Source organism: Drepanopeziza brunnea, assembly GCF_022702325.1.
Source record: "Drepanopeziza brunnea f. sp. 'multigermtubi' strain 214-2 chromosome Unknown ctg11, whole genome shotgun sequence".
NCBI classification, from domain to species: Eukaryota; Fungi; Ascomycota; class Leotiomycetes; order Helotiales; family Drepanopezizaceae; genus Drepanopeziza; species Drepanopeziza brunnea.
In genome coordinates, this window is record NW_027094074.1 from 1679553 (window position 1) to 1698328 (window position 18776).

The following is an 18776-nucleotide window of genomic DNA, read 5'->3' on the forward strand; positions in this document are numbered from 1 at the left end:
GAGGCTTGTGCTACAGCTGTTGGATCTTGAGCCTCACAGGCCTCGAATACTGCTTATGATAATTTGAGAGCTTGAAGATGTAATGTATGACAAGAAGCTGTGTGAAGGGACAATACTTGGTGTTGATAAGGGAAACTTCAGATGATTTTTACGAGCCTGAGGTACGATGTAGGCTGGGAAGGTTTGCCAGTCGCTCAAGTACCTAGGGACATGTAAACCTCCATTACCACTTGCGAAGCAAGCAAGCGGTACATCTCGCAGACTGGAAGTGTTCGGTGACATATCCGACAGAGGTTACTCATATTCTATGTCGCGAAGGTACATTGTGGTTTGACTCTAATGCGAGTAATCAATCGGCACCAGACTACAAGACGTGACTGGCCTGCCAACGGTAATATTGGGTATCATATCTTCTCTCAATCGCCCTTCGCTGCCCGCTGTGCCTTCAATTTTTCCAGTTTCTTCAGCTTCTTCCTCTCCCTCTTCTCCAACTTCTCCAGCTCCTTCCCACTCATCTGGATTTTTTCCTTAATGGCCTTAGAGGATGCCGTGTCCGACTTTGTAGAAATCTGGTGCTTGGATTCCACCGGATGGACATCATTCTGCGTCTTCTTCAACTTCTTCCTCTCCTTCGCAGTCAACTGGTTGCTTGCTGGAGCATCGGCAGAAGCTACCTTTTCCGCCGCATCTGTAACAACTCTTCGCTTCGGTTCCTCGACCCTGTTCGAAGGGCCACTGCTTTTTGGCCTCTTCTTTGGCATTTCATCCTCTCCGACGACTTGCTTCGCAGGATATTCAAAACTGGTATCTGTTCGCTGCTTCTTTGCCTTTCCTGAATGAGATACCCCCTCATCATCGGCATCAGAATCAGATAGACGCTTCTTAGTTTGCTTGACCGGGTTTACATTCCGGTGGCTATTCAATTTCTTCGCCCTTCCCAAGCTTGACCTGCCCCCCTCCTCGTCGCTACTCTCCTCCATTTGCGCCCGCTTTGCACTCGCAGCTTTCTCTTCGGCATCGCGCGCCTTGCTGGCTTTCAAGCCCTTGCTGGGGAAGAACCTTGCGCGGAGTGATTTATTGCTCCGTTCGGCTTCGCCGACCAGGTATTCGGCGGGAAGCGGAGCCCCTACGCCTAGGCGAGGGGGCTGCTGTCGAAAAATGAGAGCGTCTTCGGCGTCAAGCTCTTCCTGCGTCTTTGGTGGCTTTCGGGAGGACGAGTTTTCCCAGGAGCTGATCAAAGCCTCGCGCTTGGCCATGGCAATCGCAAGACGATTCAAAACGACATTGGTGTCTATCTTGGTCGCTTTCGCGTTCGCGGATGCGAGGGATTCCTCGGGTGCCATGGCTCAATGTTTGCCAGTAATTGTATCGCGGTGCGTTGTTGCTGGAGTTTGAGTGGTGGATGAAGGATGAGGTCTTGTCGGGGCTATTTCGAGAATCCGCGAGTAGTAAAACAAGCAGAGTTCACGGGGGGTTTGTCGGCCGCCGTAGTCCCGAAAGCTCTCGCATCCGTTCCGTCCCAATCCGAAAAGGATTCTAAAGCTCGCGACCACTAAACTTCTTTTTTCCATTTGCAATTGACGGCATTGTGTATCTACACTCCCGTCACCATGTTCAAGCTCGCACGTAGCCGGCCCTTTGCGGCTTTGAAGTCCACCAAGGTAAGAATGCCCGGCCCCTTTCTGGCTGTCAAAAATACTAACAACTTCCCCCAAGACCTACTCCCCGTCACGATTAGCTGGTGTTGCGCAACAGAAGAGAGCTTTGAGTATACATGAGTATCTCTCTGCAGATCTCTTGAGACAGGTACGCGGATCTACATGGGTCAGGAAGGCAAAAAGCTCATTCGGGACAGTACGGCATTGGTGTTCCCCAAGGTTCAGTTGCGAAAACTGCTGCCGAAGCCGAGGCCATTGCGAAGAAGATTGGCGGCGATGATATGGTTATCAAGGCACAGGTTCTTGCCGGAGGACGAGGAAAGGGCACATTCGACAATGGCTTAAAGGGAGGTGTTCGCGTTATCTACTCTCCAACAGAGGCCAAGATGTTCGCAGAACAGATGATCGGCCACAAGCTTGTAACCAAGCAAACTGGAGCCCAGGGACGTATCTGCAGCTCCGTCTACATCTGCGAGCGTAAATTCGCCCGCCGAGAGTTCTATCTGGCGATTTTGATGGATCGTGCTTCTCAGGGACCAGTTATCGTGTCTTCATCGCAAGGAGGCATGGATATCGAGAACGTTGCAAAGGAGACACCCGAGGCTATCACTACTACACATGTGGACATCCACAAGGGCGTCACCGATGAGATGGCACGAAAGATCGCTACTGATCTCGGTTTCAGCGAGCAATGCATCGAGGACGCCAAGGATACCATCCAGAAGCTGTACAAGGTCTTCATGGAGAAAGATGCGACCCAGATCGAGATCAATCCTCTCTCTGAGACCTCCGACCATCAGGTTCTTGCCATGGATGCCAAGCTTGGTTTTGATGACAACGCTGACTTCCGCCAAAAGGAGGTCTTCTCGTGGCGCGACACCGCCCAAGAGGATGCCGATGAGGTCAAGGCAGCTGAGAGCGGATTGAACTTTATCAAGCTTGGGGGTGATATTGGATGCTTAGTCAACGGTGCCGGTCTTGCGATGGCCACCATGGACATCATCAAGCTGAACGGGGGCGAGCCTGCCAACTTCCTAGATGTTGGTGGTGGAGCTACTCCTCAAGCCATCCGGGAGGCTTTCACCCTCATCACCAGCGATCCCAAGGTCACCGCTATCTTCGTCAACATTTTCGGGGGTATTGTGAGATGTGATGCCATTGCTCAGGGTCTGATTAGTGTTGTCGAAAGCATGAACCTTAGTATCCCCATCATCGCCAGACTGCAAGGAACCAACATGGAGGCTGCACACAAGTTGATCAGCGATGCTGGTCTCAAGATCTTCTCTATTGACGATCTACAAACCGCAGCAGAGAAATCTGTGCAGTTCTCGAAGGTTGTGAAGATGGGTAATTACTTTCACACCCTTCCATTGGATAGCGGCTAATTATACGCAGCTCGTGAAATTGACGTGGGCGTTGAATTCTCTCTTGGTATTTGAGCGGTTCTCGCGCTTTAGAGCGTTTCTCTGTGTATTGATTCCCTCAGCCTCGCTTTTAGATGAGAGGCGAGTATGTATAACGCAATCAGCTTTTTGCCACCCGATACCTTGCTATTATTTGCGTGAATCTTTGTCATCTGTATGTGCTGGATGATCTTGGGAAATTTGCTTGACTCTTTTCGTCTCGTGGTTCTGGTCGTTGGTTGACGTCCGCGGCCCCAGCTACGTATGGCCAGCCTGGTACGATCTGCCATGGAAGTAGGCTCAGCGGTATAGTTTTTTGTATACAAAATTCCACCAAAGTCCCCGCCGACAATTTTTCTTCACGTACCAGCGGTAATTTCAAGTCCTTGATAAAAGGTATACTATCGCGTTCTCCCTATGCGCATTTCCGTACTTCTCTGTTTCCGACCTGGATACGAGGCATTCTATGAATTGCATCTCTGTTTTCCTCATACCCATGGATCTTTTGTCTTCTTATAAATATGGTTTACACTTCGGTTTCTCTCCTATCCATGAATTTTGCCCTTTCACAAACATGACTCCTTCGTTCTATGCTGGTGCTCCCGGTTCAAAAACGGGGTTTTGATATGGAATGCCGCAACTGCTTCTTGCGCGGTTGGTTCGGTGTCAAGTCGCTGGCTTCGGCCCAGCTGTCGTGATCCGACGACCAGCCCTTTCCACCGAGCCAGATAATAGAGCTTCCTCAACCCTGTTCTGACGCACACATCGAGGATGTCTGCCCCTTCCTATTCCCCATTCTCTTCGCCTGGATAGATCTTTGACTACGAACAAGGGTCCCGGTGGGTCTGCGTGCGGCCTCGTCGCTGTGGTCCACCTTGGTGGCGTCTTAGTAGAGAGCGAGTATGCTCACGTTGAAATACGTTGTGCAAGCTAGTTGCCAGTTATCTGGCATTCGCCGGCTCAAACGCTTAGGATACCGATCTTTCTCTTGTGATAGGGAATCGCTTTAGTTTCCTAGTCTCACAGGTTCCACTTCATCATTTCTGGCACGGCCGCTTATTCTTATCATTTTTTCTGCATGTTTTTTGCATCATTCCTTGTTGTATAATCGTATAAAGGCATTCGGATTATCGGATGACTCACTTTCCCAAGACAAACCCTGCTGGTTTCAGCATCACATGAACTACTTACTTACTACTGCCTATTTAGGCATCCCCTTTCTAACTAACCGAGCAGAGCAAACACAATGGACAGACAAAAAAGCTTTCATCGATCAAGACTTGTAACAAACAAACACACACGCACTTGGTCTGAACCAGCGTGGAAGCTGCGGGAATGTTAATACCGAGACCAGTATTCCATCCTTCTTATTCTTCTTCTGCGATTATCTGATCCATCAGTTAGAGATTGAACTCTGGATGCTCGATTGCTTTCGCAGTGTTTCTTTTCTTTTCTTTTCTTTTCTCCCTCGTATAGCAGAGTTTTACTAGGCCGAGCTCTGCTCGCCTATCTTAGCCGTCTCTTATTGACATTCAGCTTGGCACTGCTGAGATGGAATGTCAGGGTTACCAAAAAAGGAAGGGAAAGGGATTCGCCGTCCGAAACATCATATATATACATAACATATATACATTACATGTTGCGCATCTCTCGATGCTATATCCATGGATCATCTGAGTCAAAAAAATGAAGAAGAAAAAAAAAGATTCGCCGTTTCAGATTTCAACAAGGGACCTTACCGACCTGACTGACTGACTGAGTGACCCTCCATCTCAAACCTCATGGGCATCAATAACAATCCTCTTGCTCCTCTTCCTCCTCTTCCTCCTTCTCCCCCTCTCGCTCCTCCTCCTCTTCTGGGCCACGATTATTCGCGTCTCTATCATTTCCATCTCCTCCGCCCGTTTCCTTATCCCGCGAAAGCCTCACTCACTTACTTACTCACTCACCCAACTCTTCCTTCGATTCGCCGCCTCTCCCCTCCCTCCCTCCGCAAAAACCCATCTCCTCCAAAAGACCGAAAGGGTAAAAGCCCCCCCGCCTCCACCCGCAAAAGCCGCAAGATCCCAGAGTCCAAATCCAGTTCAAACCCCCCAAAAAGTCAAGCCATGAACTGGGAGAACGGCATCGCGCCCACCCAGCCCTTCCACGCCTTCTCCAGCTTCCACACGCACCACCCGCCCCGGCCTCCACCCCCCCTCCACACCAGCACCCACCAGCGCACCAGAGAGCAGCAGCAGCAGCAGCCGGAGCAGCCCACAGCCTACTACCTCGAGCAAGCCGCGCTCTACGCCCCAAACCTCGGCCCCGATCCCTTCGCCGCCGCCGCCGCCGCCGCCGCAGAGCAAGCACCGCCGCCGCCGCGCCGTCCCCTGCGACAGGCCCTCGGCGCCTGCACCGCCGTCCTCACGCAGCCGCTGTACTCGCGCGGCGCCTCTGTCCTTCGCAGGACCAGCACCACCACCGCGGCCACGATTCTCCGGGCGGGCGCCGGCGCCGGCGGCGTCTGGAGACGGGACGGCTTTGAGCTCGGGGCGCTGGCGGCGCTGGTCGTGGTGAATCAGGCTTTGGGCTACCTGCCGGGTTGGGCTGGGAAGGAGCTGCTTGTGCGAGACGTGCTGGACGGCGTCGTTGGAGGAGGGGGAGGGGGAGGGAGAGAGGGAGGGGCAGTGGTGTATAAGATCTGGTTGAGTGCCGGGAGGCAGGCGATTGGGACGGGGCCCGTGTGTCAGGCTGGGGCCTGAGAAGTACCTAGTCGAGTCGTCTTTGTCTTTGGTGCGAGTATTGTTTGAACGCTTGACCGAGGGGGGTGGCGGGGGAGTTGGGATTCTAGTTTCTTCTAGGCTTGGATTAGGGGCGTCTGCTTTTGAATGTTGGGGGTCGGTTTGAAAAGAAAAAGGGAGGGGGCTGGAAAATGAAATGGTGCAATGGACTGTTGTGTAGGTACTTGCCGATGGAAGAAAAACTTAGTGAGCTGTCGCGGTGTGATGACTATCGAGGGATGATATGCTACAACAAGATTCACGAGTGCGAAATATAAATGATGCGCGAGCGGAAGAAAATGTGCAATAGTCACTGATGTTGGACAGAAGAAAGTTGTATTTGGCGGAGTGATTTTATTAAAGAAAAGACTAGCTCTGCTGGCCTACGCATGATGACTGTAATACAGAAAATGAAAGTGACTGAATTTCAACGCTCGAGCTCAATTGTCGAAACCAGGCATTTAAACCCTGAGGTGAAATGCTGGATCTTTTTGCTGGCACATTCTGTGCGCTCAAATCAAAGCTTAGGACTCGTAAGGATTAGTTCCCCTACTACTTGGTGTCAGTATTGACTCGCTTAGAGATTAGCGAGCGCGAATAGGGAGCACTTACAGCCTTGTTAGAGGCGGCTCTGTGAATTTATTAGTGACTGGTAATGAATGAATTTGGGATATTGACTTACGCGGCACGAGCCTCAGATCTCTTGGATGCTGCGGCACGGGGAAGAACTGATCGCTTAGAGGCACTGCAATTGCTTGTTAGATACGCTCTAGCCACGTACTTGTCAAAATTGGGACCTACGCAGCACGGGCTTCGCTTCTCTTCGAGGCAGCGGCTGGAGCTCCTGAGGCGGCACTTTATAGTCTGGTCAGCTTTTTCTCGAACTATTAATATAACTAGGAGAACATACGCAGCACGGACTTCGCTTCTCTTGGAAGCAGCGGCACGAACTTCACTTCTCTTCGAGGCAGCGGCTGGGGCTCCTGAAGCGGCACTTTATAGTCTGGTCAGCTTTTTCTCGAACTGTCAATATAACTAGGAGAACATACGCAGCACGGACTTCGCTTCTCTTGGAAGCAGCAGCGGCACGAACTTCACTTCTCTTCGAGGCAGCGGCTGGGGCTCCTGAAGCGGCACTTTATAGTCTGGTCAGCTTTTTCTCGAACTATCAATATATCTGGAAAGAAGAACATACGCAGCACGGACTTCGCTTCTCTTGGAAGCAGCAGCGGCACGAACTTCACTTCTCTTCGAGGCAGCGGCTGGGGCTCCTGAAGCGGCACTTTATAGTCTGGTCAGCTTTTTCTCGAACTATCAATATATCTGGAAAGAAGAACATACGCAGCACGGACTTCGCTTCTCTTAGAAGCAGCGGCACGAACTTCACTTCTCTTCGAGGCAGCGGCTGGGGCTCCTGAAGCGGCACTTTATAATCTGGTCAGCTTTTTCTCGAACTGTCAATATAACTAGGAGAACATACGCAGCACGAACTTCGCTTCTCTTGGAAGCAGCGGCGGCACGAACTTCACTTCTCTTCGAGGCAGCGGCTGGAGCTCCCGAGGCGGCACTTTATAGTCTGGTCAGCTTTTTCTCAAATTATCAATATAACTAGGAGAACATACGCAGCACGGACTTCGCTTCTCTTGGAAGCAGCAGCGGCACGAACTTCACTTCTCTTCGAGGCAGCGGCTGGAGCTCCTGAGGCGGCACTTTATAATCTGGTCAGCTTTTTCTCGAACTATCAATATAACTAGGAGAACATACGCAGCACGAACTTCGCTTCTCTTGGAAGCAGCGGCGGCACGAACTTCGCTTCTCTTGGAGGCAGCTGCACGAACCTCACTTCTCTTCGAGGCAGCGGCTGGGACCCGAGCAGCTATAAAGGCAGCAACAGGGGCTGCTTGGCCCTGGGGAACTCCTGGGGTGGGACTGTATAGTCTGGTCAGTCTCTCTTTATGATCTTGTCAAAGAAACTTAAGGTGGACATACGCAGGAAGGGCCAAAATAGGGTCTGTGGCGGCACTGTACATCGATCCGTTAGTATATCTGGGCCGTGAACCTCGCCGGCTGGAAAGGGTGCCTTACCCGTCACGGGCCTCGAACATCTTTCCGTCATTCACGGTGCCGATCTTAGCAGCGAGGGCAAGACCGGGAATGTCGAAGGCTTCTCTCTTCTCATCAACATCAGCGGGAGTGGCGGTAACTCCAACGGTGAGTGCGACCAGCGCATAGGAAAAGAAGGTTGCTCCACGCATTTTGAGGGGTGTAGGGGGTCGGGGGGGTTATTAAGAAAGGCTTGAAGAATTAAGAGTAAATGTAATGGAGGAAATTTTCAATCGAGACGTCAAGCCTGTCAATGAAATGATGGGATGGAGAAGGATGGTAAGAATGGAAGAAAGGAGAAGATTGCTGTGAATGTGATGTGAGGCTAAAGGAGAGGTTGTGAGGAGTGCCCTTATAGTGCTTGGAAGTGACGGTCAGCTGATTCAGCTCAGCATCAGACCAGACGTTCCAAATTCCTTGCGTTGCGATCTTGCACATCTTCCGGTTTCTGGATGGTCAAGCGACGGTCAATGCTCCCTGCTGTCGATGCGTCCGGAGACCCGCCCGTCCAAGTTACGAATAGCCGCCATGTGTAAGTAGTCAGCAAGCAAAGCAAGCAAGCAAGCAAACACGGGTTTTACACGGAGATAGGAGTTTGTAACTTGGAGGCAGTTGGTGCTCGCGTTGTAGCAGGCCAGGACTCCACTCCTGCTTCCTGGCGCCAACATATGGAAGCTCGCGATCAACGTGAGGGTTCACTTAACACTCCGTGCGTCGGTAACAGTCGCTTGAAGAACCTGAGACGGAGTAGAGAAACAAGATTCACAAAGGTTTCAACCGAACATTGACTCGTTGTTTCCCATAGAAGCCCACAGGCGGTGCGACCCAGTGCCGGTGGTATTGTACCATCAATAATAGCCCCGAGCACGGGTGGCGATTTCTTGAGGCTGATTCCTCCTGGTGAGAAGCACTTTGACCAAGTCCGTGCTGCTTGCTATTGCTATTGCCGTTGCTATTTTTATTGCTGCTGCTGCTGTTGCTGCTGTTGCTGTAGCTATGGCTGTGGCTGTAACGAGCATCTGTTTGGACTTGTAGTCTCGATGGCCGTTTCGGATAGTGCGCGCGAGTTAGACGAGGCCCGGCAAGTGACGGATGCATGCATTTGAGAAACAGAATTTCCCATGTGGGATGCTATTATCGATCTAGATCTAGACCTAGCGGTCCTCGCATGCACCGTCACAAACAGTGATTCCGATTCCATGACGCTCACTTGCCGAAGGCTGCCGATAGCCCATAAAGACCGGGGCGGTCATTCCGGGGCGAGGGTTGCCAGACGAGCCACTTGTTGATTTTGATCGTTGGTTCATGGATGATTGATCACAGAGGGGGCATTCGGTACCTTTACATGTACGGCCCCGAAGCCGGCACAACATGAATATGCAAAGAAACATCTGGATACCTTTTCAATAGCATGAGCTGCACCGCTTGGCGAGGACAGTCCGCAGAAGCTGAGGAGGCACAGGCTTCTATAACAAGCCTTCAACTCGGCCTGCTTTCCTGAAGCTAACCACATTTGAGGCCGATGGACCGAGAGCGACTTGCTCCTTGTTCCTGCCCTGGCAAAGACATCGATATCATAGTCACCACGCTAGGTATAGCCCGTAGTACGTGCGAAACTCAATTCAATCGACCACTAAGACCTGCTCTCTCCGCGGAGGAGCGAAGTTCTGCATCGCCAATGAGATGGACCGCTCGTAATGGAAAACCGGTACACAAGTTCCACATAACCTGCACATCCCCCAAAAGAGTGCATCACGTAAAGATTATACATCAATAAGATTTGCCATTGGCCCAGTCGCTAATCACTTGGGCTGTAGGTCACGGAAAGGGAAGAAACCAGAATGAAAAAGGTATTAACATCTTGATACGATGGCATACATGCTTAATCTACAGTACGAGAAAAATGATAGCCTGGTGAATGTACAACGCTGCCGACCTAGAAACCAAAGGGGTTTTGGGGAGCTGTGGAGAAATCAGTAGATGGTCAAGCTGGAGCCTACAGTGTGACTTACTTGCTTGTGACAGATTTGCTCTACGGCCCGTAGCCTGAGGCATGAGCTTCTTAGTGTCACCCGTAACACCAAACCTAACTGGTGGTGGCGGGCCAGTCTTCTGAGGAACCAAGGGCATCACCGTGTTCTGCTGGGGAACCGGAGGAATCGGTGGGGGAGGGAAGGAACTGAAGCCATTTTGTTGCTGTTGTTGAGGCATAGCGGTTTGTTGAGGTTGTAAAGGTGGAGGCAAGAAGGAGTTCACGCCAACAGGCTGCGAGTATCGTTGCTGGGCAGGGCCGAACGAGCTTTGGAAGCCGGTTGGTTGTTGCTGAAGGGGAGCAAATGACTGCGGTCGTGAATCAGCGAAAGGTCCGCCTCCGTTGTTCATGAACGGCTGTGATATTCCAGGTTGCATGCCAGTTTGTGCTGGGTATTGAAAGCCATTTTGCGGTACTTGGCCGAAATTTTGAGGCTGGTTTATCATCTGGGATCCGTTGAACCCGGCATATTGCTGCTGTTGCATTCGCATGTCATTCAGACTTTGACCAGGAGGAGCAATCTGGGTCTGGAATCCAGACGAATTCTGAATTCCAGTGTTTTGGGCTTGCAAAGGTGGCAGGGAGAAACCGCTTTGTTGATTTGCTTGCGGGGCAGATAGCGGACGACTTGGTGGAGCTGGCAACATCAGCGACCCCTGGCTCTGGAATTGCCCAGGTGGCGCAGGTCTTTGACGGGCTATGTTGAGCTGGTTGACCAAGTGCGGGCTACTGAACTGTGTAGCCTGCTGTTGCGGCAGACCAGTTTGCTGTTGCGGCAGGCCAGTTTGCTGTTGTCCAATTCCAGCGAAGAACGACGGCGTAGCTCCTTGAGGCTGAGGGGGGGCCTGTTGCTGGGGGGGCTGTTGGGGTGGTTGAGCGACCGGAGGCGTTGGCTGGATTTTTGTTGGTTCAAGAGGTTGCGAAAGTAAAGACAAATCCCCAAAGGAACCTGTCAGAGTAGCTGGGGCCGGTGCAGGTGCAGTTTGAGGTGGTTGTGTGGCCTGAGGTTGTTGTTTGGAAGGCTTGACCGACCACGCATCGTCTTCAAAGCCTGGTCTATCCTCATCCTTTTTCGCTGGAGTTGGCATTGAAGTAAGTGGCGTGGCTACACCATCACGGACAGTCTTCTCATTCGAACCTTGCTTGAATGCATCCGCATCCACAATGTCATTGGTTTGTACAGCGGGCGCTGGACGGCCTTTTCGGGTGTTATTCTTGAGAGTGCCGCCAGGTCCAGAGAATAATCCAACGGATGATTCATCACCAGCTTCATCGCCCCCCAAATTGACGTTTCTCTTTCCACTACGGTTGTACTTCTTGTCAAGGAATCTCATGATCTTGATGATGTCTCCTTCCCGGATACCTAATGTTCTTAGGACAGTTGCATCGATGTCAGGTAGAACACTCTCATCCATCGAGTCCCGGTTGAATGCTTGGGCGTATCGTTCGCATAGTCCAACGGCAACATCGCAAGAGAGGAAGAATTGAAACCAGTCATACTCGGGCTTTGTTGGCCTGGGCTCGATTCTTGCGCCAGCACTGGTACTGTCGTTCTCGGGGGTGCGCCCTCGCTGTTTCTTGATATCCGAAAGAGGTTTGTCCTCGTCAAGCGATATTCCTGTAGCGCGCTCAACATATTCTAGATCTTCAACTGACATCTTCACCACGGGCACGGCAATTTTCACCCCGTTCATTTTGTGAAGGTTGATCTTGCCATCTTTCAGAGCCAAGAATTGTGCCTCGACGCTGAACGACTTCGATCTGTCGGTCCAGGTTCGTACTTTCGCGGGGTCAGGTTCTGTAGATGTTAGAATATATACAATCTGCCCGATTGTAATGCAGGACGGCAATATCATGTCCTCAGTCAACCCCGAGGAATTTGACGAGGCAATAACTTAAATTTACTTACTTGACTTCGAAGTTTTCGAGCGTCCGTCTCGGCCGCTTTCGTTCCTGCTGCTCTGTTCCCCATCATGGTTACTACTGTCTCGTGCCGATAAACTGGAATCTCTGGCAGGTAAACGCGTTCCAGGGCCTACCTCTGACCCTCGCTCTTCCTCCCTCCGAGCTGCTCTAAGAGACTCCTTCGCCATTCGTTCCTCGTCGAGCCTGTTTTGATCGACGGCCGACTTGCCAGCGTTGAGACCGGACGAAGTTGGTGCACATACCATACCCGTAACTTCAACGTATGAGCTTGGTACTACGCCCTCTTTCCCGTTTCGAAGCCGTTTAACTTGCCACCATTCGTCGCTTTTCGAGTCATCAACGATATAGATCTCGTCGCCCACAGCAACCGTGACCTCGTCGTCTCCCTGGGCCATAAAATCATAGAGAATCTGCCCCTTCTTTTGTGATTGGCCCGTGCCAGCCATGATAACCTCGCGTAGCCCCTCTGCTCGAACAGCTCCAGCCAGCTCCCCCAGAGCACTCACAATTTCAGTAGCAGTGTCTTTGGCTCCAGCATGGAAATCTACGCTTTTGCTCGGGCGGACCAATTCCAGAAATACGTGCTTCCCTTCGATCGAGTAATGCGCCAATTTATCAGCACTCCATGTCATTTGAGGGCCATCTCTGGCCTTTTCGGGGGCAATGAGAATAACACCAGTGGCCAGGTTGATACCCAGAGTTGTTGGCATTTTCTTTCGCTTGCCCATTACAGATACCATTTCGTTGATATTGTACATATGGAATCCTCCTTGCAAATGGGAAGCAACCTCATCGTCAATGTTTCGGCTTAAACTAGCTCGATTGTAGGGTGGTGACATCCGGGGCCCTGATGGAGATGCGGGAGACGCTGAACGTGCGTAATGTGACTCGGGATGTACTGCCACTGAGATAGGGCGAGTAGGCATTGCTGGTGGGGGTCCTTCATCCTCATCAGAATCTTCGGGGGTATACTGTGCTGGGTGTGCCCGGGCTGCCGGCGCAGAACTCTTGCGCTGGTTGATAATACCTGCTAGAGCTGCTGCCGGATTGTTGACCGGGCTGGCAGGTGAAGCTGGTGAAGCGGGCGTGTACTCTTCTTCGACAGCCGTAGGTGGCCTTCTAGATAGACTAGGCGGGGGCGGTTCCGAATGATCTGGCTGAGCTGTCTTGTCTTGAATATCAATATAGTTAGCAGGCACAAAGCCATACTCGCCATGGAATCCGACTAAGATCCAGTCTGGGTCAGAGGTATCAAAGACTTCAAGCACAGCTTCCTCAGTGAAAGAGAGCTCTTCATCCGTTTGCCTAGTGTAATCGTAAAGCGCACGAGCATGGTGTGTAGGATGTGCCTGTTCTATGGTTAGCAAACAGCAATCGCCAGCTTACCATGGACTTGTCGAAACCATAGCGTCTCGTCTCCCTTTGTATAACCAATCCATCATCTCTAAGGGGGCCACAAAACATCCCATAGAGCGTGGGACTGCAGGCGTGGGACTGCAGGCAAGCTGGCACATACCTCTTCGATGTAGTTATTCGGGACAAGACCCGTGGGTTCTTCATCCTCTTCCCCAGACGCCTTCTTCTTCACCTTCCACCAGTCGTCCTCGTCGCTCTTCTCCAGCACATAAAGTATATCTCCCTCGGCGATCGCAATCTCGGAAGCACCTTGAGGGGCGTAATCGTATACGGCTTTGTAGACACCAAGGAACCCCATCTTCACAGCCGGGTCCAGAAAGGCCTCGGGATGGCGACGAAGTGTTTATGTTATCCTGCGACCTGCTCAGAAGACAGACAGACAGCCTTGTGCGGTGCCGGTCCGTTCCAACCTCGAGGCCGCTATTCCGGTTCACCAACGTCTCGGAGCTGTGCGTGGCTGTGTCAAAGGTGAGGGCGTGCGTCGGAGGATCGCGGATGCTGAATTTGAAGAGCAGCGCGTTCGGGAGCGGGAGCCGAAGAGATAGTCGAGAGCGAGTAAAGAGAGCGCAAGTGTCGGTGATGGGAATGGTCAAGCTATTTGGTACTATTGACAAGATGCCTCGAAGGGGAAATGTGTTGACGCCAACGTCGTTCCCCGCTACCGTAGCTAGCGCTTCTTTAAAAGTTGCCAAAGTGCCCAAGTGCCCAAGTGCCCAAGTGCCTAGACAACCGTGGGAGCCGCTGACCGTTGCTCCAAGGATTCATATATTGAGATATATCGGGATTGTCAAAGGATAACTTAACAATTAATAAATAGAATATACGTCATTATCGTTTATCGTAAAATGAACGGAGGGCTCGTCATCAAGCTATCAAGCTGTCCAGCTGTCCAGCTTTCCAGCTGTCCTGCAATCTACGTGTGACACAGGATCTCCAACGACAAGCATTCGATCGACAAGTCATGTTCTTCCCCAGCATAAACTGCTCGAACGAGGATTATGCATAGCATCCTTCCCTGCAGATATCAGGGACCTCGGTATTGATATCAAAAACAATAACTAAGCCTGCAACTTGTTTCCTTGCCTCAGTTTCTCTTACAACGAACTTCCCTGCCATTCCTCCGAGTCCACTACAAGCTATGACAGGAGTTTGCGAATATCTTAACTGTTCCACAGACCGGAAGCAGGAGGTCGGGAAGCAAATAGAAGAAGGGGTTACAAGTCAAGTAATCTATCATAGCTAGGTATGGTTCTCGGGAACTCTAATCGTAAGTTTACAGTGTATCGACTGTCTTTGTTTGGTCTTGTGTCAACGTTTGTTTTGTCTTGTCTATTTAGCTTTACAACCCCCCCCCCCCATAAGAACAGCCACCCATCCCATCAAGCAAAGAGAAGGCTGGAATGAATTATCCGCGAGCGCCAGCAGCAAGATCAAACCCCACCGCACCTCTCACCCACTTCTAGTTCTCCCACCCCTCTAAAAACGTCTCCTCATAATCCCCTCCTACGTCGAATCCTGTTCATCCCGCCCCCCCGCCTCCTCCATTTCCCCATCGCTCTCCTGCTCCTCTCCCGCCTTATCCCTCTCCTTCAGAGACCCGCCCATAGTCTTCACCCCCTTCATTGCCCTCCCCTCATCCGTCTCGCTCGAGCTACCCATCCTCACGCTCCCCTTCCTCTGGGTCCGGCTCACCACTCCTGGAAAGATCCGTGGCTCGCTAGCCGAAAGATGAAGATCACCGAATGCCTCTGATACCGGCCACGACGCCTCGCGATTGAGACTCGACATGTGTGGACTGGCCATGGTGGAGTTGGGCCGCGAGACGGCGCGCTGGATGGGGCTGCCGTGCGACTGCTGTATCATGTCGAGCTGAGCTTGGGAGTGCGAGATAGGGATGCGGGCCGCTTGGGCAGGGAATTGCTGGTAGTGCTGGGGAGTTGGAGTTGGCTCGGGATGGCTGTTGCCGGTGGCGATGGAGAGGTTGGTCTTCAATGACGATGTTGGGGAGGGAGGAGCTTGTGGAGGGATATATGCTGTAGGTACAGGCTCTGTCTTGCCAGATACCGCTGTTGTTGGGGTGGCTACAGCTGTGTATCGTGCAATCCTGCGGTCCTTAGCTAAAACTCTGCATCGGAGATTTGAAAATACTCACATCGCAAGCTCCTGCAAGAGTGTCTCATGTCTGAAGCCCTCCCGAATGTTGGGCACATTTGTCTTGGCCATAGTGTTACCCTTTACACCAGGCAAGTGGTAATCCTGACCCAACCATCTCTGCTTAACAGCATGCTCAAATCCACTCTGCGTAACCGAGTTCTTGGCCAGCTCGCACATGTCCACAGCACTCAGCTTGTAGATCTGCGCAGCCACTGAGTACTCCTCAATCAGCGGCTCCTTTGTAAATGCGAATTGAAGCGGATCATCAGTCGACAAGGATACATTGAGGCCTCTCTTAAAGTAGCTCAAGAACGGGTTCCGCTCATATGCCAGGAACAGCGCGTTGTTGCTCAGAGGCGACATCGCCACTCCGATCTGCTCAAGGTAGAAGATGTACTGTAGAAGAGGAACCTTGCGCAGCAGCAGTCCATGGCTGATACTGTGACAGCACAGAACAGCAGCAGCCAAATGATCTGTATCGCCAGCTTCACCAGCATGAGGACGCAAAAGGAAGGTGTTGAAGCCTCGCTGCTTGCGCCACACATTCAGGGAGGCCATATTGGAGAACAAGTAGTAGATCCAGTAGCTGTAAGGGGGGTTCTGCTTCGAGTCCCAAACCCTTGGCACTGGGAACTTCTTGAACAGTCGACGCTCAGGCTTACTCTCGTCATCGACACAGTCGAATCCAATAACTCTTTGCAAAAAGATGTGGAGTTTGGGATGACTCGTCGGGTCTTTCGTAACCTCAAAGAGAGGTTGGAAAATATTTACGATGACTTGCTCAAAGTTGTCCATCAAGCCGGTAGACTTGTAAACATCGAAGAGGCGAGGCACTTGGATCAACCATCGAACATTGTTGGAGAAGAGCTTGTTGTCAATGACCCACGCAGCAAGCTTGTCCCACTCATCAATACTTCGGCCGTAGATCGAGATACGCCATTCAGCCATCTGGTATTTACTCGACTCAAGATCAGAGATCACTTCCTTGGTGATCTCAGCCAGGTATCTACCATTGATGAAGTTGTCCGTCTTGAGGAAGATAGTTCTCAGTCTCGACTCTCCAATTGGATTGTACTTGAGGTTGAACTTGTCAAAACGATGGAAGGAGTCGGTGTGGGCCTAAGCACAGTCAGCTCACTACCTTTTCCGTTCAGTGTCTGTCAACTTACGTGCATATCAAGCGTGTCAATACTAAGATCATACGCCGTCAAATTGATACTCTGAAATACCTCCTCGAGCGTAAGATGCTTGCCATCCCTAAACATGACAACCTCATCCGGACACTTCTTCATCTTACTCTTGATGAACCGCAGCAAATGCTTCTGATTCATGCACGCAGAGTGATGAACGTGCGTATCGACCTTTCTCACATTGTAGAAATCTCTGTGAGGCACTCTCTTACTGTCCGCCATCTCTTGGTACTCATTAAGCAGCACGTAGAGATTGAACTTGCCTTCCAAGTACTGCAAGCGGCGAAACGCAAAGCTCTTGCATGGACCATCAGAGGAGATATTGAGGATGTCTTCCAGATCCATGTAGTACTCCCGGATATTAGGGATGTTGATGACCGGGGTTTGTGCCTCGACCGCCTCTGGATTCTCGTAGACTTGGTAGACGCTGTTCTCGTCGAGACTGAACGTCATCTCGTTGGGCCCTGGGACAGGGAGGAGATCCTCCAGGTAGAAGTCCTCGCCAATGTCCTGACCAGGTTTCCGCTTTCGCCGGGGCAACTTATCAGGCTGAGACGCGCTGCTGATATTTCGGGAGTGGTCGACGATTTTCTTGGCTTGCTCTTGGGGAAGAATCAAGCTGTTCGACATACTGCCATTCTGGCTATCCATGCCATTCGCAGTAGCGTTCCCTCGGTCACGCTCCTCATACCCGTGTTCATACCAAGCAGGTTCAGGAGGCGGAGGGTAGATCTTCCAACTAGGCTCGTCCTTGGGGTTATCACCATCTTGCTGCAAGGACAATCGCATGTACTTGTGCCGCAGATCCAGGATTTTTTGGATATTGGTGTAGATAGTGCTGAGCTCCGATGTAATATTGTCATCGTTATGAGCAAACCCACCAGCTCCAGACCCGACTCCAACCCCAGCACCTGCCCCATGTAGTCCTTCTGTCTCTAGTAGCGGCTTCGACTCATGCGGTATACTCGGGTGTACATCATGGCCTCTTGCCGATCTGTCCGCCTGAGGTAGCGAATCCTGGCGGTGAGTGCCAATCGCATTCTGCGAGAAGGCTATTGAGCTTGGCTCTTGTATTAAGTTGCTCTCTGGAGACTTGTTCATATCTGCTAGTCCCAGTGGAGCCCCAGCCCTAAATTTGCCCGAGCTGCCATCACATATCAGCTCGTCACAGATCCAGAAAACACCACCCTCTCCAAAGCTGATCAGCAAGTACCCACCTCTGCGGAACGCCGTGCGAGCTCATCATCGAGCTTGTACTCCAACTCCTCCGCATGCTTGCCTGCTCCTTGTCGAACACATTCGACACCGACCTCGGCATCAGCACCGGGCTCCCCGTCGGCGAGTGCTGCGAGTTGCCCCAGTTGTTGCCCCCGGTATTCTGTGCCTCCACCTGGCTGCGCTGGTAGAACAGCTTCGCGTCGGCCTGGCTCAGCTGCTTCTCGGCCGCGTAGTCGTAGTAGGCCGTCTTGCGCCCAATGTCGCGGGCCAGCATGCCCTCGTGCTCCTCATCCGAGGGCGTAGTGACTTCGGGGCTATCGCCTTCCAGAGCAGGGTCAGGGAGCATGTCGCTCTCTTTATCTCTCTGCTCATCGTAGGAGCCATCTGACCCTGTCTTGCCTCGGTCTTGCTCCATGCTGTGGTCCTCGACCTCCAGGTCCAAATCGCCTTCTGGATCCTGATCTAAGGTAGACCTCGACGGTGGGCGGTGATCTTGAAGGAAAATCCACTGCTGTGTGCTGGTTGAAAGATGAGGTTTCTGCAGATGTCCTGTTCGCTTTATTGTGCTCGTCTGGCCATGAGGAGCTATACTCCGTACAATCGTTGAACCTTGTTCCAATCGTACCCTGACTCACCACTACATTGATCTTCGCTACACTTTGCACTCAAATTTTCCTCTGTTGATTTGAAAAGATGGAAGGACGAATCAGTCAGATCAGGCGCGTTGCAGAGCTCAATTAATTCGTTTATGTATTACAAGTATGGTCTTCAAGTCAATTGGTTCGACAAGGCTGACATCTGTACTTGCGGTTACATATTGCAGGGATTCGCCTAAATGCTTACTTCAGTCACGATGTGCACAACATACCTACTTAGCTACATTTGTAGCTTGTCTCCAAGAAAAAAAAGATTTT

The 18776-nt window shown here is 51.5% G+C and overlaps 6 protein-coding genes across 6 annotated transcripts; 2 read left to right on the forward strand and 4 right to left on the reverse strand.

The window, feature by feature from the left end:
• Positions 1 to 416: 416 nt before the first annotated feature.
• On the reverse strand, positions 417 to 1343 carry L3040_006595 (uncharacterized protein; the record flags this gene model as incomplete). The annotated part of the gene is made up of 1 exon (XM_007292168.1): positions 417 to 1343. One exon carries the CDS (start codon positions 1341 to 1343, stop codon positions 417 to 419), a length of 927 nt encoding a protein of 308 aa, XP_007292230.1.
• A 267-nt stretch (positions 1344 to 1610) lies between these two features.
• On the forward strand, positions 1611 to 3097 carry L3040_006596 (uncharacterized protein; the record flags this gene model as incomplete). The annotated part of the gene is made up of 4 exons (XM_007292169.1): positions 1611 to 1661; positions 1717 to 1806; positions 1856 to 3005; positions 3054 to 3097. 4 exons carry the CDS (start codon positions 1611 to 1613, stop codon positions 3095 to 3097), a joined length of 1335 nt encoding a protein of 444 aa, XP_007292231.1.
• Positions 3098 to 5169: 2072 nt separating this feature from the next.
• Positions 5170 to 5805, forward strand: L3040_006597 (uncharacterized protein; the record flags this gene model as incomplete). The annotated part of the gene is made up of 1 exon (XM_007292170.2): positions 5170 to 5805. One exon carries the CDS (start codon positions 5170 to 5172, stop codon positions 5803 to 5805), a length of 636 nt encoding a protein of 211 aa, XP_007292232.2.
• A 567-nt stretch (positions 5806 to 6372) lies between these two features.
• L3040_006598 (uncharacterized protein) lies at positions 6373 to 8078 on the reverse strand (the record flags this gene model as incomplete). Its single annotated transcript, XM_066154171.1, has 13 exons — positions 6373 to 6375; positions 6436 to 6454; positions 6506 to 6568; positions 6625 to 6678; positions 6734 to 6817; positions 6873 to 6959; positions 7019 to 7105; positions 7165 to 7248; positions 7304 to 7390; positions 7446 to 7532; positions 7588 to 7752; positions 7813 to 7845; positions 7909 to 8078. The coding sequence occupies 13 exons, from the start codon at positions 8076 to 8078 to the stop codon at positions 6373 to 6375; spliced, it is 1023 nt and encodes a 340-aa protein (XP_066011150.1).
• A 1784-nt stretch (positions 8079 to 9862) lies between these two features.
• Positions 9863 to 13598, reverse strand: L3040_006599 (uncharacterized protein; the record flags this gene model as incomplete). Its single annotated transcript, XM_066154172.1, has 5 exons — positions 9863 to 9888; positions 9939 to 11756; positions 11868 to 11919; positions 11998 to 13233; positions 13401 to 13598. The coding sequence occupies 5 exons, from the start codon at positions 13596 to 13598 to the stop codon at positions 9863 to 9865; spliced, it is 3330 nt and encodes a 1109-aa protein (XP_066011151.1).
• A 1205-nt stretch (positions 13599 to 14803) lies between these two features.
• On the reverse strand, positions 14804 to 18277 carry L3040_006600 (uncharacterized protein; the record flags this gene model as incomplete). Its single annotated transcript, XM_007292173.1, has 4 exons — positions 14804 to 15404; positions 15453 to 16573; positions 16624 to 17788; positions 17862 to 18277. 4 exons carry the CDS (start codon positions 18275 to 18277, stop codon positions 14804 to 14806), a joined length of 3303 nt encoding a protein of 1100 aa, XP_007292235.1.
• Between the last annotated feature and the right edge of the window lie 499 nt (positions 18278 to 18776).